The sequence below is a fragment of the Ursus arctos genome, unplaced genomic scaffold (genome assembly GCF_023065955.2).
Source record: "Ursus arctos isolate Adak ecotype North America unplaced genomic scaffold, UrsArc2.0 scaffold_8, whole genome shotgun sequence".
In the NCBI taxonomy this organism is placed as follows: Eukaryota; Metazoa; Chordata; class Mammalia; order Carnivora; family Ursidae; genus Ursus; species Ursus arctos.
This window is the reverse complement of record NW_026623100.1, coordinates 64,980,412-65,006,259: the sequence shown is the minus strand read 5'-3', so window position 1 is coordinate 65,006,259 and position 25,848 is coordinate 64,980,412. Positions and strand designations below refer to the sequence as shown.

The following is a 25,848-nucleotide window of genomic DNA, read 5'->3' as shown; positions in this document are numbered from 1 at the left end:
AGTGAAATGCTTGCCATGCTAATCAGAGCAGGGACAGGTCTGCCTGCCTCCCAGCCTCGACTCTAGCCCCATTCCTGGCCGCCTTGTATCCAGGGAGGCCCCAGGGCCGCCTCCCCTGGCAGTTTGATGATATTGTTATCACTTAACTTTGGAACCAACATGAGGACTCACCCACGTCAGGGTAGACGGGGGCAGGAGAGCAAGTTGGGTTGCATGTGGTTTATTTCTGGATGGTTGATAAATCCCTCTCTCTGGCATCCATGGGCAGCCTGGGCTTTTAATAAAGATGGTCGTGCCCTGCTTGCCTGTAAACTTCCCTGCTTTGGGATTAGAAGGGGCTTTGCTAAGGAGGACGATGACAAAGGGCCCCTCTGTGCGGCTCTATTTTAGAATGGTTTCCCCAGGCCCCTTGGCTTTTTAGAAGCTGGCAGCCACGTTCTCTCCGCCACATAACTCCCTTTGAGGATCATCTCCGGTCTCCATGGCAACTGCATGTCGGGAGACAGCCTGCCCTGTACTCTGGCTTTGTATTAAACACGATGAATTTAAATTGGATGCTCGGCAGTGAAGATAATCATTCTGGATTAGAGAGAAGCCTGGAGCTCCTCATTTCATAATTTTGGATGTTGGCACAATTCTCAGATTTAGCCCTGTAATTCACACTCAAGCCACACCTACCTCTCTGTGTCTAAACTAGTTAGGTCCAATTTCACTTGGGCTTTTCTCCATCTTTTCACAGAGGAATCTTGGAAACAGGGAGCCCCTCAGTCAGGCCAGGGCCATCCTGAGCTCTAGAAGGGGCAGCATACTATAAAGGAAATGTGGGGGCTCTAGAAGCAGATGGACCCTCATTTATTCTGGCTGTGCTATTTCCTCTGAGTCCATTTTCTTATCTGAGAAGGAGAAGAGTAACCTCTACCCTATAGAATCATATTTTAAAAATTTTTTAATGTGCTAAAATATAACATTTACCATTTTAGCCATTTTTAAGGGTACAGGTCAGTGACATTAAGTACATACACAATGTTGTTGCTGCAATACCCCATCTCCAGGAGCGCTCGGGTGGCTCAGTTGGTTAAGCGTCTGCCTTCGGCTCAGGTCATGATCTCGGGGTCCTGGGATTGAGCCCCGCGTCAGGCTCTGCACTCAGCCAGGAGTCTGCTTCTCCTTCTCTCCCTCTGCCCCTCCACCTGCTTGTTCTCTCTCTCTCTCTCAAATAAATAAAATCTTTTAAAAAAAAAATCCATCTCCAGAATTTTTTCATCTTAACTGAAACTCAGTACCCATTAAATATGACTTCCCCAATTCCCCTCCCCCTCACAACTCCTGGCAACCACCATTCCACTTGTCACTGTGAACTTGACTACCCTAGGTACCTCATCTCTGTGGATTCGTACAGTATTTGTCCATTTGTGACCGGCTTATTTCATTGGGCATAATGTTCTCAAGTTTCAATTATGTTGTAACGTGAGTCAGAATTTCCTCCGTTTTAAAGGCTGGATACCATTCATCTATGCCACTATTTATTTGTCTGTGCATCACGGGACCCTTGGGTGGCTTGCACCTTTTGGCTGTTAGGAATAATGCTGCTATGGACACATATATCTGTCTGAATCCTTGCTTTCAATTATAGACTCATTTTGAGGATCAAACAAGATAAGAAATGTTAAGACCACTGCACATAGTAGGCCGTCAGTAAATGTGAGTCCCTCTCCTGAAAGTGCATTCAGCCCAGACGTTAACTGCCAGAGCGGCCTGCTGGCTTCGGAAGAGTGATGTCACCTTCTCCTGAGCAAGCTGCTTCTCTCTCCCCGCAACACGCCCATCTGCCATGCCTGGGAATTAACACAATTCATTCCAGGGTTTAAAGGAAATGTCTTAACCGTGAAAATGTGCATCGTCTCATGCATGCTTTAACATTCTCCCTCCGGTTGGTATTCATGTATTCTTAGTTCCAGAAGTGAGAGAATGTTAGGGCTGATGTATATACTTCCTTATTAGTTGTCTATTTTAAGTATTTCCTCTAGGAGACCCTGAAACCAGGTGAGAACACCGCAGGCTATGAGGGTCTGGGCTTCGTTACTATTTCATGGGTATCAGATGTGTTCTTAGCATTACAGAAGAGCGGGGGATTTGGAGTAAAAATATCTAGCCCCCCGTCTTGGCCCAGCTCTAAGACACTGAGGTAGGCACACTGCTGTCGCACGTGGTGGTTGCGAAGACTTGATGAGGGGAGGACAGCTGACCCGCTCCTGGAGCACTCCGTGCATTGAGGGACAAAGGGACCAGGTCCTTGGGCTGGGGCGCAGCTCTCCAGGAGATTCTCTCTGGGTCTAGTTTCATCCGAAACCCCTAGAGTAGGAGTGACTCTCTGCTGCCTTGGGCGCCTGCAGCAGTGAGAATCCCAGAGCTCAGGAACCATCCTTCCCTGCCGGGTCCTCGGAAATGAGAGGTTCTGCCTCCAGCCCTGCCCCACGAGCGGCCCCCCGAGAGAATCAGCAAGCACCCCTTTGTACTTAGGAATTGGAGACAGAAGGGAAGGAGGAGGAGAGCCCTTGCCAGACTCCTGACCTCTGTGTGACCCAGCTGCTCCTAGCAGCAGGGCTATCAGGCTGACGGGAGGAGGGGAGGGGAGGACTTTGCTCGGAATCTCAGACCTGCTCTCCCTTCTGCAGTGCTGCTGCCGGGGGCACCGTGCGTGCCGGGAGCTGCCTGGTGAGTGGGCGCCTGACAGGCTTACGTCAGGGCCTCCAGAGCAGAGGTGCTTGTTCACTGTCCCTGAGACCCCCACACTGCCCTGGTTTGTGCACTTAGGCCTGTGGCGGGGGGACAGCTTAATCTCTAGGGCAGCTCCCCTCTTCTTGAAGCCGTTGAGCCAGGGAGTTTCATGCCTCGGTAGGAGGGTTGCTTGGCTTCCATAACCCCATGCCGACCTGGTCTTCCTCCTGGTCTTAGCTATCCTTCCCAGTGTTCCTCCTGGTCTTAGCTCCGTCTGAATCCTCCCTCATGTGCTGCCTCTCAGAGCTCTAGCCCGGATCACCTCCTCCTCCTCACCTTGTCTCCCCTGGTGACCTGTTAGCGATGACGCCCACGGTTATAGCTACAGCCTGGACACCCTGTGCGCCTCCCCCAAACTCAGCACGTCCACCACAGCCCTGCCGCCCTCTCGGGGATCCCTCCTTCCAGGAATGGCACCCCTTCCTGTCAAGCCAGAGCTCGCTCGCCCAAGACCACAGGACTCCTTGGCGATACAGACTGAAGGCAGGCCCAGGTCTGCCAGGCTCCAGAGTGCAGGCCTCTCCCCCCAGAGAGCCTGCCCCCACGCACTGCTACCAAGCGTAAAAATGCAAATGGCACCCTAAGTCCCAACCAAACTCTGAGCCGGCCTGAGATGCCTCCCCTTTTATTGCCCTGCTGGAGCTCTGCCTGGACCCTTTTGTAGGCCATCCCTGCCCACCTCTCCACCCCCCGGGCTCCCCACTCTCTCAGCTCTCCCAGGCTGCTTCCTCTGCCCCAGCAGCCGGCTTCCCTGGCCCCTCACGGAGTTGATTCCAGCCCCTGGGAATTTGACTCCATTTCCTGTTTTGCTAAGAGGTGTGGGATCAAAGGTCCAGCACTCTCTGATCATCTCCTCCTTTCTCCATTCCCCCACCGCTCTTGAATGGGTGCGAAGAGGGGTCCCTCCCAGCCTAACAGATACGAAGGTCAACCCTCAGTTTCCTCATCTGAGCACTGGGGGACAGTAGTGTACCTGTTTCACGGGGTCATTGTGACAGTGGAAGGGGCACAGAGCACATGCTCAGTGGGTGTCGGTTAGCATTAGTGACGTCCATCCCCATCGGATGTCCCTCAGTCGGCTCTGTCTCAAGACGAACAAAACCCCCTTCCCTCTCCTCGTACTGTTTTCTCAGCATGAAACCTCCCTCATCATTTACCTCACCTCCCCTTCTAGCATCAAACCTAGCTGTTGCCGCTTCTTCCAGGAAACAGCTTCACATTTGTCCCTTCCATCCCCGACCCCGATCAGGGCCATCACACTGCAGCTGGCACTCCTCAGCCGGAGTATTGGAAGTCAGACTTCACCCTCTTCTTCTGCCCTGCAGCCTGCTGTGACCACAGACCTGCCCAGGGCTCAGGGTGTGACTGGCATCCTCTCTGTAAACGTGCTCCCAGGAACCCCACACTCCCTCAGCCCCCTGGGACCACCGCCTCCACAGCACACAAGCTGCTAAACTTTGCTGACCCGATGGAATCCAGGTCCGGCAGCGTCCTCACAGTTTGGACCTAACTAGACAGGTCTGCTGTCTGTCCTCCGGCTGTGCCCCCCCCCCCCGTGCCCACCTTCCAGTATACCCAGTATAGCCTGCCTATCCGGTATATCCTTCCCTTCCTCTGGCCTTCTGCACTTGATGCTGCCACCAAAAAGAATGTTCCTTTTTTTTTTTTTTAAGATTTTATTTATTTGAGAGAGAGAGCATGAGCAGGGGGAGAGGCGGAGGGAGAAGCAGACTCCCCGATGAGCAGGGAGCCCGCTCAGGGCCCCAGGATTATGACATGGACCCCGGGATCATGACCTGAGCCAAAGACAGAGGCTTAACCAACTAAGCCACCCAGGCTCCCCAAGAGGAATGTTACTTTTGATGCCTTGTGCTCTCGCAGCACTTCGACGTCATCTCTATTACAAATGAACCTTCTCCTTGTCCTGTTTGCCAACCGCATTCTAAGTACCTAAGGTGCTTACATTTCTCGCTCCTTCTGGAGCATCTGATACATGTCATGGAGGGCACATAGTGTGTGTATTAATGCTACCTACAAATTATGCTTGTTGGCCACCAACACTACTATTTATTGGGCTCCTACTATGTGCACACACTGTGCTAAGTGCTTTACATGCATTATTTAATTAGAGTAACCCCATGGGTATATATTATTATCTTCATTTTACAGATGAGGGAATGGAGCTCAGAGATTAAACAACTTGCCCCAGTTCTTACAAGTAAGTGATGGAGCTAGGATTTAAACCTGGATCTGCCTGCCTTGAAGTCCAGTTCTTGTCACTATGCTATTTTGCCTCTAAATATAACATTAATATGCCTGTAAATGGCAGGCAGAGTGAGTGTGGGGAAAATGTCCTTTTCCCAAAATACATTGTGGATTGAAGGTTGCCTGGTTCCTCTGCAGAAAAATCAAAGAATGAAATGTGAGTTTTAGACATGGTAATGCTTTAGAGTAAGAGCATTGCAAGGTCAGACATGGGACCAGCCCCCCCCCCCCCCCCCGCCCCGCCCATGGTCTGGGAGAGGCCGTGGACCTAGAAGGTAGGAGTGGAAAGAAAAAGGAAGTTTGGGAACGCAATTAATTGCAGATGTACTATTTAGAGAACACCAGTCAGCTGCAGGATGAGCTCCACAGGCTGTAAGTTATGGGTCAAGAAAAGGCTTGAGAGCTGTCTGCAGCCACAGGGACAGAAAGGGTAGCCCCAGGGAACTGATCGCACATCAGTCGGATGCCCTGTAGAAAAGCTAGGGAGTTTTTTGGTTTTGGTTTTGGTTTTTCGGAGAAAGGAGGCATTTGATAGAAAAGGGTTGGGGGTCACTGCAAAAGAGACTGGAGCGGGGGTCAGGGCGGTGGTCTGCACTCAGGCAGCCTGGAAGGGAATTGTCAGAGGAAGAGTCCGTGTCCTGAGCCCCCAGTGCGAGCTGCCTGAGTTGGTGGCGATGCTCGGTGTATTCTGTTAAGAGCCGGGTCACCGTCGATCAGGCAAGTGTAGCTAATAAAAATGTGGGACTCCTGGTTCAAAAATGGTGAAGAATTTTAAGATGATGACAGCAAAACATTCAATACCAAGCAGAGAGCCTGTCTACATGCAAGGCACTGTGGGACCACTCAGACCGCGTGCCCGCGAAGCTGGCCCTGGCTTGGGGGGCTTGTGTTTCTGGATGCAGAAGATGTGGACTGAGTGCCAGGCATGGTTCTAAGCACCAAATGTGTGTCATCTCACTTGATGAAATGCTCAGGTCCTTCTTCTGGAGAGTTTCTCAAGTCCCAAGACATGGGTGGCGCGTAAGAGCTGGCTTTCCAGAGGGCCCGTGAGCAGCCGACAGCTCCCTGATGGTGAAGTTGCTCAGAGCAAGAAAGAAACCACCGAGCTAGTGATTTTTTTTTCTCTGGTGCTTTGGGAGATTGTGAATAAAAGATAGAAGATCATTTTAATGTGCAAAGAAAAAGAAGTGGTTCAGCAATTCCAAGAGCTGAACCAATGCTGCCTTTTCCAGCTGCATCAGGAGATGTAGAAGTGTTTGCATCACGCTCACTAGTCAACAAAACACACCCAAATACTTGTTATTTGCCTCTCTGTGCTGGAGCATTCCCTCTTTAAAGGCTAAGTTTCCCTTGATCTATAGGTCTAGGCAGTAGCAGAGCCTGCTTTTCTGATTCCAGTTACCTCCCCCCCAAAACAAACTCTGTTTTCTATGCTCCGTAGGGAGCCTTCTATATGCTCCAGGAAGCCCCTCCCCCTTCCCCAGTGAAAAACCCCATGGGTTAGCTCTGGCCCAACTGCCTTTGCAATGGCAGAGCACCAAGTTCGTGCCTTGACCTATTAGTTCAGCCTTGGAACAAGCTTCTCCTTTGGAGGAGGGGTTGCGGGGCAGGGGCAGGGAGGGGTGTGGAATTGGAAGATAAAAAAAACCATTGCTACTGGGATCCCGGCACAACATGGTTCGAGCTGCAGCAAAGCAGAAGGTGGTAAGAGAGTGACTCCCCAAAGAGCTTAGTCCTGACAGAGGCAGGAAGGGCCCATATACTGTCCTCTCCAATGCTGTGATGTCAGCAAATAAATCATATTTTTCTGAAATTTCTTTCCAACTTGCTGAGCATGGCCCTGGTCCATACGGAGACCCTGTGTGCCCCACAGTGGTCTGATGAACTTCTGAAGCACAAAGGCGACATTTCTATCAGGTTTTGTTGCGTTTCAGTACAAGTGCTGGCCAAGTGTGTGCCTGGAAAGGGGTCATAGAATGGATTACCATTAAGTGCCTGGGTTTTATTAGGAAACAAATGGAGGTGACATTACTGAGCATCAAATAATTCCAGATTTATCCAGCAGAATATCACAAATGTCAACAACAAATCACCGTAACCCTTTGAAATACTCAAGCTATGTTTCATCTCCTGCCAAATGTGTATCATGATGCTGTGTCTGTTGGTTAAACCAATGGTCCCAATACCCATATTAACTTAATAGTGAGAGATGTGAAGTCCCACATTCACAATAAAAACAAATGCACATGCTCAGTGGGGATGCTTGGCTGGACAGCAGTTTATGTAAAAACTTAAGGACCTGTGTCGGTAAATGGGCAGTTTTGGTCACCCACGAGGCTCCAGGTGACCCCGGTGAGCTGGCTGTTACCGGGGCCGGGCCTGTATAATTGGAGGTGCGCATGCGCCGCGAACTGGTACCGTATACCCTGAACGTGGGGACTGCTCAGGTGTGAGCGGGAATACTCAAGCACCACGTATGGTGGTAAGTGTCCTTGAACTCGGAATTGAATACCTACGTGGAGGAGTATTCATACAATTAATTAAGTGAATGAAATAGATCTTAAAGATGTTGAGTTTTTAAAAAAGCAAGTTGCAAAAAGGTATGGACAGTCCAATAACATTTGCGTAAATTTTTAAATTCACAAAACAAGCATAGTTGAAGCATAAGCACATAGATGGGAGCAATTATAGCAACCTCAGGGGAGAGGGATGGAGAACAGGGCTAGAACAGGGTAGAGGGCTTTGGTTGGATTGCTTGTATTCCATTTTTTAAAATATTTTTTAAAAAACAGTAAAAAGTGTTAAATCTGTTATGTTTAGACTAGTGGGCTCATGCCTAGGTGTTGTATTATTTTCTGTACTTTTACTGTATATTTGGAATGTTTCATAACTTTAAAAGAAAGTATTTTGAGCACATAAGCATGGCTAACTAAATTTTTTTAAGGATTTATGTATTTATTTGAGAGAGAGAGCATGTGGGGGGTGCAGGAAGGGGCAAACGGAGAAGCAAAGAGAGAATCTCAAGCTGACTCCCCACTGAGCAGGGAACTCCATGGGGCTTTATCCCAGGACTGTGAGATCATGACCTGAGCTGAAACCAAGAGTCGGACACCTAACTGACTGAGCCACCCAGGCACCCCACATGGTTAACTAAATTTTAAATAATTTTTAGCTTCCTCCAAATTTATATTTTAAAAAGGTATTATAAATAAAGTAATATAGTCTATTAAATAAATTTCAGGAAACTAGAGAAAATAAATAACTCAGACTCTCATCACTCAAAACAGTCCTTGTTAATGTTTTGGTATATTTCCTCCCATGTTTTTCCTTGTGTGGGTGCCTGTGTGTTTAAACATACTTCTCAGCATCTTGGGTACACATATTGAATTCTGCCTTTTTCGCTCATTATAGTATCACCCTTTTTCCGTGTTATGACTTAGACTCTGTGAACATCATTTCTGTTGACTTCCATTAAACATTGTCCACAGCTTGCTTAACCCACACCATTTAGCAGAAGACCAGGAACGCTCAGCAGTCACACAGCCCCATATTCGCAAACATAATCCCTTTGAAAGCCTCAGGAGCAGGATTGGGTCGTGCTCTCTGTTGATTTCTACAAGGCTGTTTTGTGTGGGATGACAGTAAAAAGGTCTGTCACATCTGTGATATCACACTCCCAGGAAGACAGAGCTTGTCGGCATTCATCCCGTGGGTTGGAACTGTACGTATTTTAAAGCCAGCTCTGTGTTTATCTTGCCTGAGAGGAGACAAGTGCTTGTACATCCTTGTGCATCTAGCATCTGGTCTGGGCTCCTGAACCTGCAGCTGGGGGAGTATTTGCTGATCCTGTTAAACTCTTGTTTTGAGGCCGGAGGTAATAGCAGAAATAATTATTCCAGATATTTATGTGCCCCTTCCCAGCTCGCAGATGCTCTCACATCCATTGCCACCGGATCTTCCCTGGGCCCCCTCGAGGTGAGGTGCAGAGCGGGCACACAGCTGGCCCTGGATTCCAGCCAGTAAGTGGGAAAGTCAGCACTGCCGTCCGGGGACACCTACCAGAACTCTTCAGTTACTGTCCTTAGACTCAGGCAAGAGAGGCCATGTCTGTCCAGACCCCACTGTCCTCTTCTAGACTCACGGTCCCTAGAATTCCCTAACGAATGGTCCTGAGCACTTCCAGGACCTATGCAAGCTTGAGTCTGTCCTCCTGGGGGTCAGACTACCAGTGTGTGCACGCCTAGGTCCAAGGACAGCATTTTGCAGGGAGTGAGCAGATCTTAGACCCGCAGCCTGTAGGACGAACCCAGGGTCAGGGGTGTGAGCTGGGGCAGGTGCAAAGACTGAAGGCCAACATCCCCTGCTATGTAGCTCAGAGCTGCAAGGACTCCCAAGAGCTCTAAATTCAGGCCTGGCCTTCTCGGCCATATATTTATTTGTCAGAGTAGTAGGGGGATAGAATGTATTCTGTGTAACAGTTAGCTTGATCTTCAGCACATGGACCTCCTTTTCTACTCTTGCTCTGGGACCCACAGATCTTAAGAACAGTCCTGGCTCTCTTATCATACTGTGCTGTTTCCCGGTCCCCCTTTTTCTGTCCAAGGCCACAGACACACTGAGGGGAATGCACAGGAAAGCAATCTAGAACCAATAAAACAATTAAGTGTATAAAATAAAACAATTCAGTGTATAAAATCCCAATATCCGACACACCCCATGTCCACGTGTAAAGGCAAGAAATGCATTTCAGGGCAGAAGAGAGTACAACCACCTGCTGTAAGGATGAATCAGCCTGGCACATCCAGCCGGATCACAAATAGAAGGCAGCTAGTAAAGCTACAATCTGCTGCTCTTCCCCTTCTCCCATTTCCCTGCCCCCCCACCCCCTTCGCGGTTCCCCCTTCCTGTACCGCAGAACTACTGCCCTCTGTTGGTTGCTTTAAGCCATGCAAGAAGTCGGACCCCTGACCTCCTGACAACACAGGGAGTTAGTTGTCTCACTGGCCCAGCCAGGGTCAGCGTGGAAAACCTGTGTTGCAAGAGTTTTCATTTTAATTCTTGTTTGGCCACTGAACTAATTTTTCTTTCAGTTCCCCATTCCCCAGTAATATTTCTGATTTGTGATCAAGGATTTGACTGACCAGAGAAGCATGAAATCATTAAGACAATTTCATGTCCTGTTTTTCTCCCCTACAGAAAACAGAGATAAACAGCGAAAGTCTGGATAAACACACACATTAGGACAGACTTCAGTCAGTCCGTTTTATTCGAGATGTTTCACTTGACTTTCCCAACCATCCAGCAAGGAAGCTAATTTAGGTAAAGCTTAGAGAGGCTAAGTAGCTATTAGAGTAGCTATTATAGGGAAAGCATCTCAGAGAGGTTAAGTAATGTGGCTGAGGTCATCCAGCTGGGAGATGGCGACCGGGGACTCAAATTTGGGCCCAAATAGAAGGACGGGTTTCATCCAAACTTCTACCCATCGGAAAAAGAGAATCACCTATCAGAGCCTTCACAAAGTAGTGGAGCCCTCTCTTAATTATTATTCTATTTTGATGAAGTTTTGTTTGGGAACACACATTAGCCTGGAACAGCCTTTGGTCAATGCTAGTTCTGGAAGCTTGTGCTGTTCACCCAACCAAACTGGTTTAAAAAAAATATGTGTGGGGGAAGTGGATCTTTAATATAGATTTAGTAATTATTCCTGGAGGTATGTTTGTTTGTTTGTTTGTTTGTTTGTTTGTTTGTTTTTTACAAGTGAGGCTTTTTAAGAATTTCTCTCTAAGTGGTATCTTGTGGAGATTGTGACTAGGATAATTTATCACTGATAAATCATACAGGGACCTAAAAAGTGCTCTATATCAAACAAGATAAATAGAAATGAACGTAATGTGCTTGGAAAAACTGAAGACATAACCTCCCATGTGGAAAGTGCCTATGAAAACTTTGATTAAAATTGTTTCATGAAGGGGCGCCTGGGTGGCTCAGTCCATGAAGCATCTGCCTTCGGCTCAGGTCATGATCCCAGGGTCCTGGGATCGAGCCCCGTGTCGGGCCCTGCTCAGTGGGGAGAATTCTGCTTCTCCCTCTCCCTCTGCCCCTCCCCGCTGTTTAGGCTCTATCAAATAAATTTAAAAAATTTTTAAATAAATAAATAAAATTGTTTCATGCAATATGAGAGAATAAAACAAAATGATATATCCAAATTAACACTTCCTTCATTAGGATTTAAATACGTCTGGGTGACTAAATAAATATTATAAATAGACATATTACATTCAACGTTTGGTTGTGTCATCTCTCTATTCAAGATGGCCAGAATCGTTGGCGGTGGGGGGAATCAGCTCTTCGGGAAGGTGACGCTGGCCTCGGGCTCGGGTAACACCCTAAGCGGTTTTTCCAAAGCGCCGAGCCACAACCCAAGATGAGGAAGAAGCAGGTTTGGGTGCTGGATCCACAGTGGCGGTGAGGGTCACACACTGGCTCGAGCGTGTCTGGCTCCTTACAGTTTCCCAAGCGTTGCTGCATTGGCGACTCACAGCCTCTTGCTTGATAGGGTCAGTGGTTGGCCTGAACGTCCCCCCAAGGACCCTGGGCCTCCCTGCGGCAGTGACTCAGATGTGGGAAGGGATGTGACAAGACTGCTTTTCCCGTCCCCCGCAGGCGGCACTGGTTGGAGGCACCACCATGGTCATCGGCCACGTCCTGCCCGATAAGGAGACCTCCCTCGTGGACGCCTACGAGAAGTGCCGGAGTCTGGCCGACCCGAAGGTCTGCTGTGACTACGCCCTGCACGTGGGGATCACCTGGTGGGCACCCAAGGTAACGGTGCTGGCTGGAACCCCAAAAGAAGAATGAGTGCTCTTGGAGGCAGAGGGGCCATTTGGTCGGAGTCGACTAGGGTGGAGTGCTCTCCCACAGGTGTGGGAACCCCCAGCTTAGCCCCCCCCCCAAATGCCAGAAGAAAAAACGCTTGATTCCACAAGGGGGTGAGAAGGCTTGTTCTGCTTAATTTAAAGGACCAGTTTTCCAGCAGACACACATGGCCTAAGACCAGAGGCGTGGGGAGCGCCGAGTCCTTGCTCGGCCCACAGCAGCATCTCTGGATGCCAGTGGCACCTAAGGGGGCTGCTGCTGAGTAGCGGGCTTGGCAAGTGTCAGGCTCCAAGGGTCCTATCGTTTTGGTGCTGGAAGGGACAGCGTGGCCCTGAGGGCTCGGAATAGAACAGAGGGAGCTGTCCAGGCTCAGTGCTGCCTGGAACAAATGGACAGGGCCACTTCCTCCCTCTGGAGCCCAGGCCCCGCTCCGAGAGCCCGGAGGCTGCTCCTGGCCGGCTGGCTGAGGCCGGCTCCCAACAGCCGTTTCTCACTTCTGCCTCTGTGGCCCTCCCACTGCCCCAGGCCCCGGGGCCAGGCCCTGGAGTCCCACCTCCTTGCTCTTCCTAAAAACAGATAGGCGTTTAGATTTTGCTTCGTTTCTGGAGTTCTATTGCTTATTACCCCAGGGAAGCAGGCTGGGTGTTTGTTCTTTCATCAATTCTGTATTAATCACCATGTGCCTGTACTTGTGTGGGTGCCCTAGAATCATAAAAATAAACAAACGTCGGGGCGCCAGGCTGTCTCCGTCCGTAGAGCGTGCAGCTCTTGATCTCAGAGTCCTGAGTTCAAACTCCACATTGGGCATGGAATCTAATTTAAAAAAAACAAGCATTAAGACATTTTACAAAGTTCTTCAGCTGTGGAGCCTGGCTTAAAGGACCATTCCTTCCCAGATGGTAATTAAAAGCCTCATGGACTTCTGCCCTTGGGTTTTAGCTGTGAGTGTGGGGCTCACCCAGTGTCCTCCATTATTTCCGACCTGGTCCTCGAAGGCCCCCCAAGCCTCACACCATGAAGATCTCCCTCATGGTATTGGGTGAAGGCACAGACCACCCTGAATGTCAGTTAGCCCTTACTACAGGTGGGGGTTTTCTTTATTTTGGACACCCTCCTGGGTGGATGGACCCTACCCCGAGCCTCTCTAGTCCCTCCCCCTGAAGTGGGCCTGGAATAGAGCGTCCATTCCGATCCTCAGTCACATCTCTAGGTCCCCGGAGGTTGTGGGGACTTCCACGCCTCTAGAAGTTCAAATTCTTTTTTGTTATTACCAAAAAATTTCTATCTATAGATTTTAAAAATGGGAAAGAAGCCCATCATCTGGTCACCCCCCAACACAACCACTATTGTAGCTTATTGCCTTCCAGTTGTTTTTTTTTTTCATATGTGCTTTTCACACAGTAACTCTTTCATGTAAGTGGGAGCGTTCTCGGTTTGGCTGCACGGTCTTCATGACCATCAGGGCAGTGGCCACCTCACATCCTGCCGAGGAGATAAACCTCACTTTATATTCCTATTGTCAGACCAATGTTGCTTCCATTTTTTCCTATTATAAATAATATAGGGATGAATCTCCTTAGTCACGTAGCTTTGTTCATGTTCCTAAATTAGATTTTCCCCTGGGTCTCAGGATTTGTTATTTTATTTTTTTTAGATTTTATTTTTAGGTAATGTCCATGCCCAACCTGGGACTTGAACCCACAACCCCGAGATCAAGAGTCACACGCTCCACTGACTGAGCCAGCCAGGCACCCCAGCGCTCAGGATTTTTAGCATTATTGTGCCTTCTTTGTAATACCACTTCCATTACGAGGGCAGGGGGCACAGGCCGTGGGAGTAAAAGATGTTAGTGCATTTACCAAGAAGACTGGCTTGGAGTCAGAAACACAGGACACGTCTCTGGGACAGCAGAAGCAAGCCTGGACAGTAACAATATAGTTCCTATGTTTGTGTCACACTTGACAGTTTTCAAAGTACTTCTGCATCCGTTTGCTCACGTGACCTCACAGCAGCAGCCTGTGAGGAAGTGAGATGCTGCGAGGTGGCGGATGGTCATATGGTCACTCCGCCAACTGACCCACAACTCCTCCATCCTGGGCCGGCATCCGCCAGTCAGCCTCTTGAACACCTGTACTCACGTGGCATTGCTTTGCGTTTTGCTCTCCAGGTGAAAGCAGAAATGGAGACACTGGTGAGGGAGAAGGGTGTCAACTCATTCCAGATGTTCATGACCTACAAAGACTTGTATATGCTTCGGGACAGTGAGCTGTATCAGGTGTTGCATGCGTGCAAGGACATTGGAGCCATCCCCCGAGTCCACGCTGAGAATGGGGAGCTCGTGGCCGAGGCAAGGCAATAGAGAATATTGGGGAGGGGGGAGGCTGGGGCACCAGTACAGACAGTTCTCAGGGGGATTCCTGAGCAGCCATCACCAGCCCGTGCTTTTGTTCAGACAAAATAAGTTATAAAAGAAGGTGTGAGATGTTGACACCCCAGATGACAAATCTTAGGCCAGAAAATCCAAACTTGTCTACTGTCTGTAAAACAAAAATCTCTTTACAGTCCAAAATGGTTTCTGAGTCTTAGATAATGAAATGATGTCTTCGTTCTAATGATAGGATATTTAAATTCCATTATAGCAAAAGAATTTGGAGCACCTCTAAGAAGTATTTCTAATGAGATTTGACATCAAAATAAATGAGAGTCAGCTCTCTGCTTTCCTGTTACCCCCCCACCCCCACCCCAGAGGAGCTGAGATATTATTAGCAATCTCCTCACTGGTGGATGAGCCCCTTTGTACTACTGGAAATTAAATAGGACACTTGGGAAGGGTTAATCTAGGTGTTGCTGGAAGCTAGAAATTTGACTAGACTTTCGGTGGGGGCAATTCTGACTTTCAGACCGACTGTCTTGGATGTCCCAAAATTACACAACTGTAATTTTAAGAGGAAAAAAAATGTTCAATCCTTATGAAGTGAGACTCAAGACTTATTGCAAGGGAGCCCAGTACTGATTCTGTCCTTTCTGGAAGATGAATACTACAGAAGTGAGAAGAGTAGCAAGCCTATTGGAATGGGCTGTGTCCAGCATATTTTAGTGCCCCTGGGGTTTGTGATTTTCTCGTATCTGCATGGTTCTCTCAGTTTTCTGTCTTTTATTCAGGGTGCCAAGGAGGCGCTAGATTTGGGTATCACAGGCCCAGAAGGAATCGAGATCAGCCGCCCAGAAGAGGTGAGGAAAACTTTCTGTGCCTCTTGTCAGCTTCTTTCCTATGAATTCACAGAATCTTTAGGATAGAAGAGACATTAGCAAATATAAGTTATATATTATCGCTTTCTCCATGGGTGAAATTCTCTTCCGGAAGCTTTTCAGGGAACAGCCTCCTCCCTGCTGAGGCTGACGTGGCCTTGAGCTTCCTTGGGAAAGACAATTTGGGGGAAACCAGACCCACCTGATTTGATTCTGATTTCAGGGATCTGAGGGAGACAGCAGGGGTGGCCTTCCCCAAAATTGAACAGGGGGTGGGGTGGGGGGGAGAAAAGACAGGGTGAAAGGGCCTTCAGGTGTTAGAAGAAATTCCAGGGGCGCCTGGGTGGCTCAGTAGTTAAGCGTCTGCCTTCAGCTCAGGTCATGATCCCAGGGTCCTGGGATCGAGCCCCGCATCAGGCTCCCTGCTCGGCAGGAAGCCTGCTTCTCCCTCTCCCACTCCCCCTGCTTGTGTTCCTTCTCTAGCTGTCTCTCTCTGTCAAATAAATAAATAAAATCTTTTAGAAAAAAAGAAAAAAAGAAATTCCAGACTATAAGCCAGTGATTCAGCGTTTTCCGAATGAGATCCCTCTGAGCATCTGAGGAAAACTTTGGACCCTTCCCACCGGAAACCAGAGGCACACTCATGTGCGTGCTCTCTGCCCCTTATTACCCTGTGACCCACGCGATGGTAACGGAAAGCCCTGCCATCCCTCTGCCCTGTGGTTTTATCCTTGCTCAGTGTTGCAGGGCGTCCACACACATCCCCGATAGTCCCCCTCCCTGCTAGAGAATTCTGCTCCGGAGGGCCCACACTGGACAAATAATGCCTTCTTGTCCTATGACCCTGTTCAGACATCCTCCGCCATTTCTTGAGGAGAAAGCTATTTTCCATTTCTTCAGAGCCTTCTCTGAAGGCAGAGTGGTGGCTGGATGTCCATGAGGGACGAGGAGCCAGAGATAGGATGTGAGGGCACTGCCATCAGTCAGACAAGGCCCTGAGCGTGCCTGTGAGAACAGGAGTAGGCGGGTAGGCACAGGCCTGGGCTTTGTTCAGTTATCGGAGAGCAAGAGCAAGGCTTTGACTGTAGGGTATTAATAGCATGAGTCAACACTGTCATCGTCTACTGGTTAAAGGCTCCACACCGGGGGAGAGTTTGCTCTCTGGAAGACCTTTGGCAACGTCTAGCGATGTTTTCAGTTGTCCCACCTGGGCTGGTACTGCTGGCATGTAGTGGGTAGAGGTGAAGGATGCTGCTTCAGGAGCCTGCGGTGCCCAGACAGCCCCCACCGTGAGGAATTACCTGACTCACAACGTCCACAGTGCTGAGGTTCGGAAACCCGGGTCTGGGTTAACTTCCAGTGCGGTGTTAGTGAGTATGGTTCCTTTGCTGCCATGCTGAGGTGGCTGTGGAGAGAATACACCAGAAAACACAGAGATGGGATTCTAGGTTTCCTTCTGCTTTTGTTTTGTTGCCTTTTATTTGAGGCCTGAGTAGCATCGAGCGAGGATATGCCTGTCGTACTAACTCCTCAGATTCTCTCGGTGAGCAGAGCGGCTGGAGCGTGGAGCTCCTGGGCTGCAGCCCCTGTGGGTGCGGTGGACCCTTCCACCTCTTGTGTTGAATATTCCAGCACTTTCTACAAAGTGGGCTCTTGAGCAGATGTGGGCTTACTTGGGAGAGATGGTGAAGGTTGTTTCCTTCGTGTCCTTTGTTTCTAACAGCTGGAAGCTGAAGCCACTCACCGAGTTATCACCATTGCAAACAGGGTGAGTAGACCCCGGCTTGCCCTCAACCCATTCTTGACTTTGGGATCAGAAGCCAGACTCTTCAGTCTACACGGTGGGGTCCCATTCTGCCCTGGCTGCCAACACCATGCCTGACTCGCAGGGCCCCAGAACCGTTGGCTGGGTAAATGCTGTTTGTTCCCACAGACCTGGCAGAAGTCCTTTCCGCCAGCTCTCTCTCCCACCCCCTTGAGCTTGCTGGGTCTGGCTTCACTGCTCAAGTGGAAATGGCTCCCGTGGGCGGCAGGTGGGTTTGGGCGCCACAGAGCCTCCCTGCGATTGAACTCTGCTTCCGGTAGAGGAATTTGGTAGATGTTTGCTTAGAAAACCGTGATTTAAACCTCTGCCTCTGGACCACTTAGAAGTTTTCCTTGGTATCGCTCAGGGTCTGGGGGTGCAGACGCAGTGTGGTGGTGGGAAGCGAGCAAGGGTTGTGAGGCCTTTACCAAATACAAGCTCTCAGCATATGCAAATCACTCAACCACTCTGATGCACTATTTTGTTATCAAAATCAGAGTGGTAATATTCCTTCGCACGGGATGGTTGTGAGGCTCAGAGGGGGCAGAGCAGGAAAGGCACTTTACAAACAGCCAAGCGCTAGACCAAGGTTATTTCCCCTTCTAGAAGATCAGCGTAGAGTTCGATTTGCTCAGAGAATCTGAACCCTCACGTTTTCTAAGTGTGGTGCCTGGACCAGCAGCATTGACATTTGTTGGAAGTTTAGAAATGCAAATTCTCAGGCCTGTGCAGACCTCTTGAATCAGAAACGGGGGGGGGGGGGGGTAGTTGCCCAGCCATCTGTTTTAAATAGCCTACCCCTGATTCTAGGGGGCACTCATGCTCCAGAACCTCTCCTCTGGAAAGACATGGACTCCCCCCAAGGGTGTAAGCCTGAGGGGTGGTGTTAGGAACAGCAGGGGAAACACAGAGGTTGGAGGCCCGGCGGATCTCAGAATTAGCGAAGTTGTGCCAAGCGCACGCCGCGTTGGGCCAGTTCCTAAGCTCTCTGTCCTCTCATTTTGATGAGCAGAGAAGGCATCAGAATAACATTTGGGAAAAATTGTCCATGAGCAATTTACAAGTCTGGGCGCTGGACAAGGACATCGTTTTACTGGCGCAATGAGAGTTACAATATCAATTACTCCCTGACAGAAACTTACTCCAGAGTAAGGAAAGATCTGAACAGCACAAGGCCAGCTTCCTGTTTTTTAGCTTAAACATATGCCCAGAGGAGCGAAGCCGTGGACCATTGCCGTCCGGCTAATCGATACTATAATCCAGGTGTCCAAGACCAGTCCTGTCGGACGTAGACTCTGAACCCAGAACCTCCTGTATTCTGTTTCCTGCCCAGGGTGCATTCTCTCTGCCGATAAAGCCGCCCTCACCCGGCGGGCTTTGTCATTTTAGATATGGAGTATAATCCACGACTGTCTCTAGGTCTTCACACTCACAAACAGAAAACAGTCCCTTGTTTTATGTTGTAAATCATCTTGATTTCGGCCGACTTCCTGCCCTGACATTCGCACTGGGCTCTGCGTCTGGGTGCTGCCTGCCTCCTCCCTGCTTCACACGGTCCGTGCTCTGGCCGCCAGCCCCGCGTTCCCGGTGGAAGACCCTCCCGCCGAGAGTGGGGCTGAGAGACACAGGGGGAGATGCCGGGGCCAGGACCGGTGTGGCTGGGGCTGTGCTCGTGCGCGGCAGGTGCGTGGGCTTGATGTGCTCTCCTTCCCGCCGGGTTTCCTTATTTAGACTCACTGCCCGATCTACCTGGTCAACGTGTCCAGCATCTCGGCCGGTGACGTTATCGCAGCTGCTAAGATGCAAGGTGAGTCCTGGGGCCAGAATAGCCAGTGCGCATGTGTGGTGGGATTGCAGCCCTCCGGGGCCAGCCAGCCCAGTGTATGCCCTGTTCTCTCCTGTCACCGTCGGAAGCACTCTGCACTAGCCTGGGTTCAGTGCCTTAGAACCAGTGTTTTCCTCTGCACGAGTATCTGTCCCCTCCCCTGGGTCTGGTCAAATTTTCCAAGTTTTCAGGCAACTCATTAATTGCTATCTTTTTTGGTCTCTTGGATTTTACTAGCGGTTGCCTTGGTAACCGACATAAAATCCTGGACCAGTTCCAATGGACATTTCAGGGGATGCTTGGGAAGTCCCTGGAGGAATAACAGCATATGAGCCCAACTTCCGCCACAGCCCTGTCCCCAGCACCCTGTGTACAAGCCCCGGGGCACCTGTGTGTCTGCTGTTGCTGAGCACCAGACAGCGCCTGGAGGTTTCTATATGTGCTTGTGGTCTCGGTCCGGCTCAGGGTGCCAGTGAGGTCCTGCTAACAGGAGAAACAAAGGCACAGTCATAGACCTGGGGATATGAATCAGAGCAAGGGTTCCCAGCCTGTGAGATCTCGCCTCCCACCTCTCCCCTAGTGGGAGCCCCTTGCGTGTCCCACCTGCACTGTTGCCCCCTTCCCTCCCAGCAGTGCCCCGCAGCACCAGTGCTCTAGCCAAACCGTGCTCCTCCAAGCGCCCCTCGGCACTGCCCCTCCTCAGCGGCCCTGCCCTTCTCTTCTTGTCTGGAGCCAGCCTGGTGAGACGGAGCACTCTGGCCTTGAACCCAGCTGTGCACTCAAACACCCTCGTGAGCTCGGACAAGTCCCTTCCTCTCTCCGACTTCGGCTCCTTCACTGAGGACCATTCAGAGCCATGACCTCTCGGGTCGCTGGCTTCGTAGTTACGGTCTGACCTTTCTTCTTGCAGGGAAGGTTGTGCTGGCCGAGACCACCACGGCGCATGCCACGCTCACCGGCTTGCACTACTACCACCAGGACTGGTCCCACGCGGCTGCCTACGTCACGGTGCCTCCCCTGAGACTGGACACCAACACGTCCACCTACCTCATGAGCCTGCTGGCCAAGTAAGACACTTGCGGAGAGCGCTGTGGCCCCAGAGCGCATTGTTACCCCGTAATAGCGGCCTTCCCAGCGATCTGTAGCTCTTCGCGGTGGTGCTGTAGCGGCCCCGCATCCGACTTAGAGCTCATTTCGTTGTGCCCGTGGGATGACTTTGCCCTTCTCCAGAGCCTGTCAGCTAATCGCCATCCCATGGGGCTTCCCTGACCACTTGATTTGGAGTGAGAGCTTCTGACGTGTAAGAGCCAAGAGCATATAGAAAAGTGTGAACGGTGGTGATTCAGAATTTCAAGGGACATTGCTTTTTACGCTGAAGACCACTGCAGGGCTGTGGGATGTGTCCCAGAATATACGTGGGCCTTTCTGTCTCTTTGTTCTTCACTCTCCGTCCTCAGTGTTCTGCACGTGTCTCCCTCCTTTCTTTCCTCTTTTCCCTTTACCTTCTGTCCTCTCTCCCTCTTTCCCCTCACCCTCCCCTTCCAGATCTCCTTTCCTCCAGTTTCCTTTTGTCTGACACTACTTTTTCCCACGTGATCTGAATCTAAAGGCAAAGGTTTAACCAACAGTCTGAATTCAGAGGGACACAAACACGAAAAGCTTTTGTTTCGTCCCAAACTGTTTGCAGCTTCTTTCCTTTAGTAACATTTTGGGTAGAATCCGTTGCTTTCTCTCCCTTTTGGTGACTAAAGTCCAGTCTAGTTTAAACATCCATCTCCTCCCTTCCCCGTGCCCAGTTCGGGGCTGGGGGATTCTTCTCCAAACCCAAACACCAGCCTGTACTCCTGCTTCTCAGGCAGAAAGTGACTGTCCTTTGGGGCCCTCCCTGGGCAGGGCACATGGCCGGTGTGGGCTCTCTTCTGCCTCCCTCACACAATCCCCTGCTCCGGGAGATGGAGTCCAGCTTGACCTCTTCCTCCTGCACCTTCCTAGCTTCCAGAACTAGTGGTGTCCCCGCAAACGAGGACCCTGGAAGGCAGCTCAAGCCTGGTCACCTTCTACAGTGTCTCGGGCCCAGCAAGAGCTCACCCAGCTTTGCCACTTTCTACAGTGGCAGGGTAGGCTGTCCCCATCCCACTGGCTCTCCTCACTCAGGCTCGGGGTGGGTCCACTGATTCACCTCCCAGGCAAATGCCCACTATGATCACCTCTGTTCTCCGTGGGTGAACCTGTTGGAATGTGCCTTCCTTGACTGCTAGGAGAAGGAGTAGGGAAGGCCACTCAAACCTAAAAGTAAAAGGGAAGGAAAGACCACAGGACTCTCCATTCTGCAACACCTCAGTCTCCCTGCCTGTCCTCTGCTTTTATACACCTGGGAGTGTGGCTAGGCCTCTTCTCTTCTAGGGGCTGGTGGGGCTAACTGAGGGAAGTAGCCAGCCCCGGCTGAAGGCTGCTGTCTTTAGATAACAGGGCACTTATTTTATCCACGTCCTTACTTTCCCATCCTGGTTGCCAACAATTGGAAAATTCCCACTCAACGTTCTGCTGTGTTAACACTTTAAAGAGGGGTGTGAGGTGCAGTCAGTAAGGCCTCAGGGGGAAGGAGGCCCCTAGAGGGGCAGTCTGCGCACAGCACAGCACGGATTATTTTCCATCCCTGGGATGCTGAGCAGCCGCCGCCCTTACGGGTTGAAATAAACCAGGGAGCACGAGAGAGGAGAAATGGCAGATCAGCTCTTACTTTTAAAAATGCTCTTCAGGGGGGCTCCTGGGGGGCTCAGTCGGTTAAGCATCTGCCTTCGGCTCAGATCATGATCCCAGGGTCCTGGGATTGAGTCCTGCATTGGGCTCCCTGCTCAGGGGAGAGCCTGCTTCTCCCTTTCCTCTGCTGCTCCCCCTGCTTGTTCTCTCTCTCTCTCTGTCAAATAAATAAAACCTTAAAAAAAAAATGCTCTTCAGGGGTGCCTGGATGACTCCGTCTAAACCAACTCAATCTCAGCTCAGGTCTTGATCTCAGAGTCGTGAGTTCAAGCCCTGCATTGGCCTCCACACTGGGAGCAGAGCCTACTTTACAAAAAAAAAAAAAAAAAGGTTTTCATTGGGAAAAACCAGCCTCCTTTTCATCATTATCAACACAACAAAAACAAACAAGTATCCAGAGCCCACTGTAATACTTTAGGCTCGGTTCCAACGTCAAAGAATCTTTTTTGAAACGCCTCTGCTTGCCGCAGGCAATTTTCCTGGAAGATCAGAAAGTGGTAAATGCCCCCATCCACCCAAATTCAAATAGGCTGGGGGGAAAAGAGTATTGTTAATTGAATGATTTAAGTTTTTATGTCTAGCTTATTTTTAATTTAAATTATGTAAATAAATTCTCTCAAGTCAAATTGTAATTTCATGTGAACTGCTTTGAGAATAGTTTGAATCCCTTTTTAAAATCAGCGCATGTTGTGAAAGTGTGCAATTTTATAGAATTTGGAGCATTGTTTTACCATTTTCGTGAGTTACAGGAATTTACGGTTCCTTTCATTTTGTCTTTGTTAGGACGCATTGTTGTTGGTAATTGATATTGTACAAAACACTTGATAGAAAACCCGGACACCAGTTAGCATGTCCCTCTGAGAGAACGTGTGCTGCTTCGTCACGAACTACTTTAGGTTATGATTTCTTGTGTTTCTTTTTTTTTTTTTAGATTTTATTATTTGACAGAGAGAGAGACAGCCAGCAAGCGAGGGAACACAAGCAGGGGGAGTGGGAGAGGGAGAAGCAGGCTCCCAGCTGAGGAGCCTGACGTGGGGCTCGATCCCAGGACCCTGGGATCACGCCCTGAGCCAAAGGCAGACGCTTAACGACTGAGCCACCCAGGCGCCCCTAGGTTATGTTTTCTTATATATCAGGGTAAAAAGCACAATCTATGGATGGGAGGATTTATCCTTTATTTAAAATCTAATTTTTTTTCCTTTCTTTTTTTTCTTTTTTTTCTTGAAGTACAGTTGACACATGATGTGACATTAGTTTGAGGTACAATAGTGATTTGGCAGCTCTCTGGGTTATGCTGGGCTCACAGGCGTAGCGACCATCTGTCACCGTCGACACTGTGGCAGAGCCACTGACTGTATTCCCTGTGCTGGTGCCTTCCATCCTGGTGACTTACTCATTCTAGAATGGGAAGCCTGTACCGCCCCCTCCCCTTCGCCTGTTGTGCCCATCGCACCACCCCCCTCCCTTCTGGCAACCATCAGTTTGTTCTCTGTGTAAAATCTAATTTCTTAAAGGGGCCAGAAGTTTTTTCATTTGACTATGTAAAATTTTAAAGGACTTCACAAAGCCAGTCATGTTTTAAACTTTAGAGAAGTTGGGTTGGGTGTGTCGTATCTCCTAGATTCAGGGCAGCACCTAGGTGACCTCAAACGCCCTTCTGGAGGGGGTGCCTGGGTGGCTCAGTCGTCAAGCATCTGCCTTCTGCTCAGGTCATGATCCCAGGGTCCTGGAATGGAGCCCTGCATCGTGGGGCTCCCTGCTCAGCAGAGAGTCTGCCTCTCCCTCTCCTCTCCCCTCCCCCACCCTGGCTCGTGTTCTCTCTATCTCTCTCAAATAAATAAATAAGAAACCTTAAAAAAAAAACAAAAAAACCCTTCTAGAATGTGACCACATTCATTCACACCTGCCCCAGGGGCACCTACTTGTGTAGGAATCTCTTTTGAAGGTGGGTGCTCGGTAAGACTTGGTTAAAGAATGGGAGTTGAGGTCCCTCACCCTCAGCCGGTGACTCTAACAGGCACCTCTTCCGATCTGATCCCTGCCTGGGTGTCTGGAAGACCCCTGAGAAGAAGGTGAAACTGTTGGGTTCTGCAGGCCCAGGGAGTGTGGGCAACCCTGGGACACGCTAGAGCAAACCGTCTGCTGTGTGGGGAGTCCCTCGCGCAGTCTCTGAGAAAGCCCCACACAGCAGCTTTGGGTAAGGAAGACACCAGCCCATGCCTCAGGAAGAGCTCAGTCAGCTCACTGTGGATCTGGCCAAGGGCATTAGTCGTTTGGCAACAATTGTGACTGATGAGCCCTGCCAGGCCCCCATGGAGACAGCCCAATGTGCAGCGTGACTCCGAATCGTCTGAGGGCCTTACAAATACAGTCACCAAGCCAGTGAATGCCTTCTCCCAGATTCCCCTTCGTACTTGGGCAGACATCATGGCCCACAAGCATTCCCAAGGCTTTATCGCCTCCTACAAAGAAACTAGATTATCAGGACTCCTGCTGTGTGGTCCCAGCAGTTGTCCCCCTCTCCCACATGAACCCCTATGTTCCAGCCTGACCCTGCCTGCCCTCCAACAGTGTTTCTTCCTGAGGTTGCCCTGGCCTGGGCAACGTGGGCGTCCATCCCTCTCCGCCCCTCACCACCCCTGAACCCTCGGCCTACAGAGATCTCTGGACATGGCCTGGTTCTCTGCCACCCTCATTTGGCTGAGTCTGCCGCCTCGTGCACGGTCTCACCATCCTGAGTCTCTGCCCAGAACCCCCGGAGAACCCCACCGCACCATAGCCACCCCCAGCCTTGCATGGAGGCCAGCCTCAGTAACCGTCTGATGGTCATGGAGGGCAGGGTGACAAACTGATTGACTTGCGTATCATGGCTGGTTTATGAAAGCAGACTTCTCTTCTGTCTTGGCCCTCCTTTCCCCTTCTGTGCCATTCGAGCCCCCACATCCAAGAAAGGCTACGGCTGCAAATTATTAGCAAAGTTTAACATTGAACCTGTAAATGTTTTGCCCAGCACATGCTTGTCGCCAGCAGGGACTGGTAGGGGTTGAGGAAGGAGATGAGAGGAAGTTGGCATCTGGGCCTGTGGCAGTGAAACCACCTCACGTGAGCAAAATGCTAAGTTCAGTCTTTCTCTGCTCACGTTCTTCACTCTTAAAAGTTGATGTCTCAAAGGCTCTCATCAGTGTCTCCTGTGACGCTGACAGTCGGTGTCACACTCAGCCCATATTCCCATTCTGCAGATGAGTCAACTGAGGTTCACAGAGATTAAGTAACTTGTTAGAGCTCATACTTCAGAGGTCAGCTTTGCCTGGAACCCAAGGGAAGGCTTTTCCCCTGCGTCTGTCCCCACCCTCTGGGACTCTGGCCTCCCTCCCTTACTGGTCACGTCCTTCTCTCTATCCAGTGATACTCTGAACATTGTGGCATCAGATCACCGGCCTTTCACTACGAAGCAGAAAGCTATGGGCAAGGAGGACTTCACCAAGATCCCGCACGGAGTGAGTGGCGTACAGGACCGCATGAGCGTCATCTGGGAGAGAGGAGTGGTATGTTCGGGTCCCCTCCCTGCTCAAGTCCCAACAAGGTTTTTACTCTTTGGAGGGCTGCGCCAATGGCTCCTTGTTTCACCCAAAAACAAAACCAAAAAGTCCCCCCCCACCCCCCGAACAGAAAGGTAGTGTGGTCTATTGTAGAAATTTGGAAAATACAGAAAAATATTAGGGAAAAAAATCCCCATAATTCCATACTGAGAAGTTAAATGATTAATATTTTGATATATTTCTTTCTAGTTCTATGTGTGGGCTAGATGTTATTCTAATAACTGGGTTCATCTTTCTTTTCATAGAACAGTCTATCTTGAGTGTTTGCCTATATCAGTAAAAATTATTTTAAAACCTCTTTTTTAATAGCTAAATAACATTTCCTCCAATGGAAGTACCACATTTGTTCATCCTTCCCTGACGTTTGGAACTCTTAGCTGTTTCAAATTTTTACACTTACAAATAACGCTGCCGAGAATTTCTTTGTTCATGAGTATATATATTGTCAGCATTTCTAATTATTTCTTTAGGATAGATTCCTAGAAGCAGATTTCTGGGCCAAAGGATATAAACATTTTAAGGCTTTTTATATATTTTGTCTAATTGCTTTTCAAAAAAGATAGGGACTAGGACTTCATTTGAATACCACCTGTTCTCCCCATGAAGAGTAAGTATTTTTGGTCTTGACCTATTACAGATTAACTACAGCCAAAGTATGAACCTAAGGAGATTTGAAGTCCTCAAGACTAGGC

General features: G+C 49.7%; 1 protein-coding gene across 1 annotated transcript in view; it reads left to right on the top strand.

Moving 5' to 3' along the window:
- Positions 1-25,848, top strand: part of DPYSL5 (dihydropyrimidinase like 5) — an 89,102-nt gene that overhangs the window by 52,357 nt on the left and 10,897 nt on the right. The window contains exons 3-9 of the mRNA XM_026520519.4: positions 11,707-11,865; positions 14,087-14,266; positions 15,082-15,150; positions 16,892-16,936; positions 18,704-18,779; positions 19,708-19,864; positions 24,961-25,102. Coding sequence (XP_026376304.1) covers positions 11,707-11,865; positions 14,087-14,266; positions 15,082-15,150; positions 16,892-16,936; positions 18,704-18,779; positions 19,708-19,864; positions 24,961-25,102 — 828 coding nt within the window. The remainder of the gene's footprint in view (positions 1-11,706; positions 11,866-14,086; positions 14,267-15,081; positions 15,151-16,891; positions 16,937-18,703; positions 18,780-19,707; positions 19,865-24,960; positions 25,103-25,848) is intronic.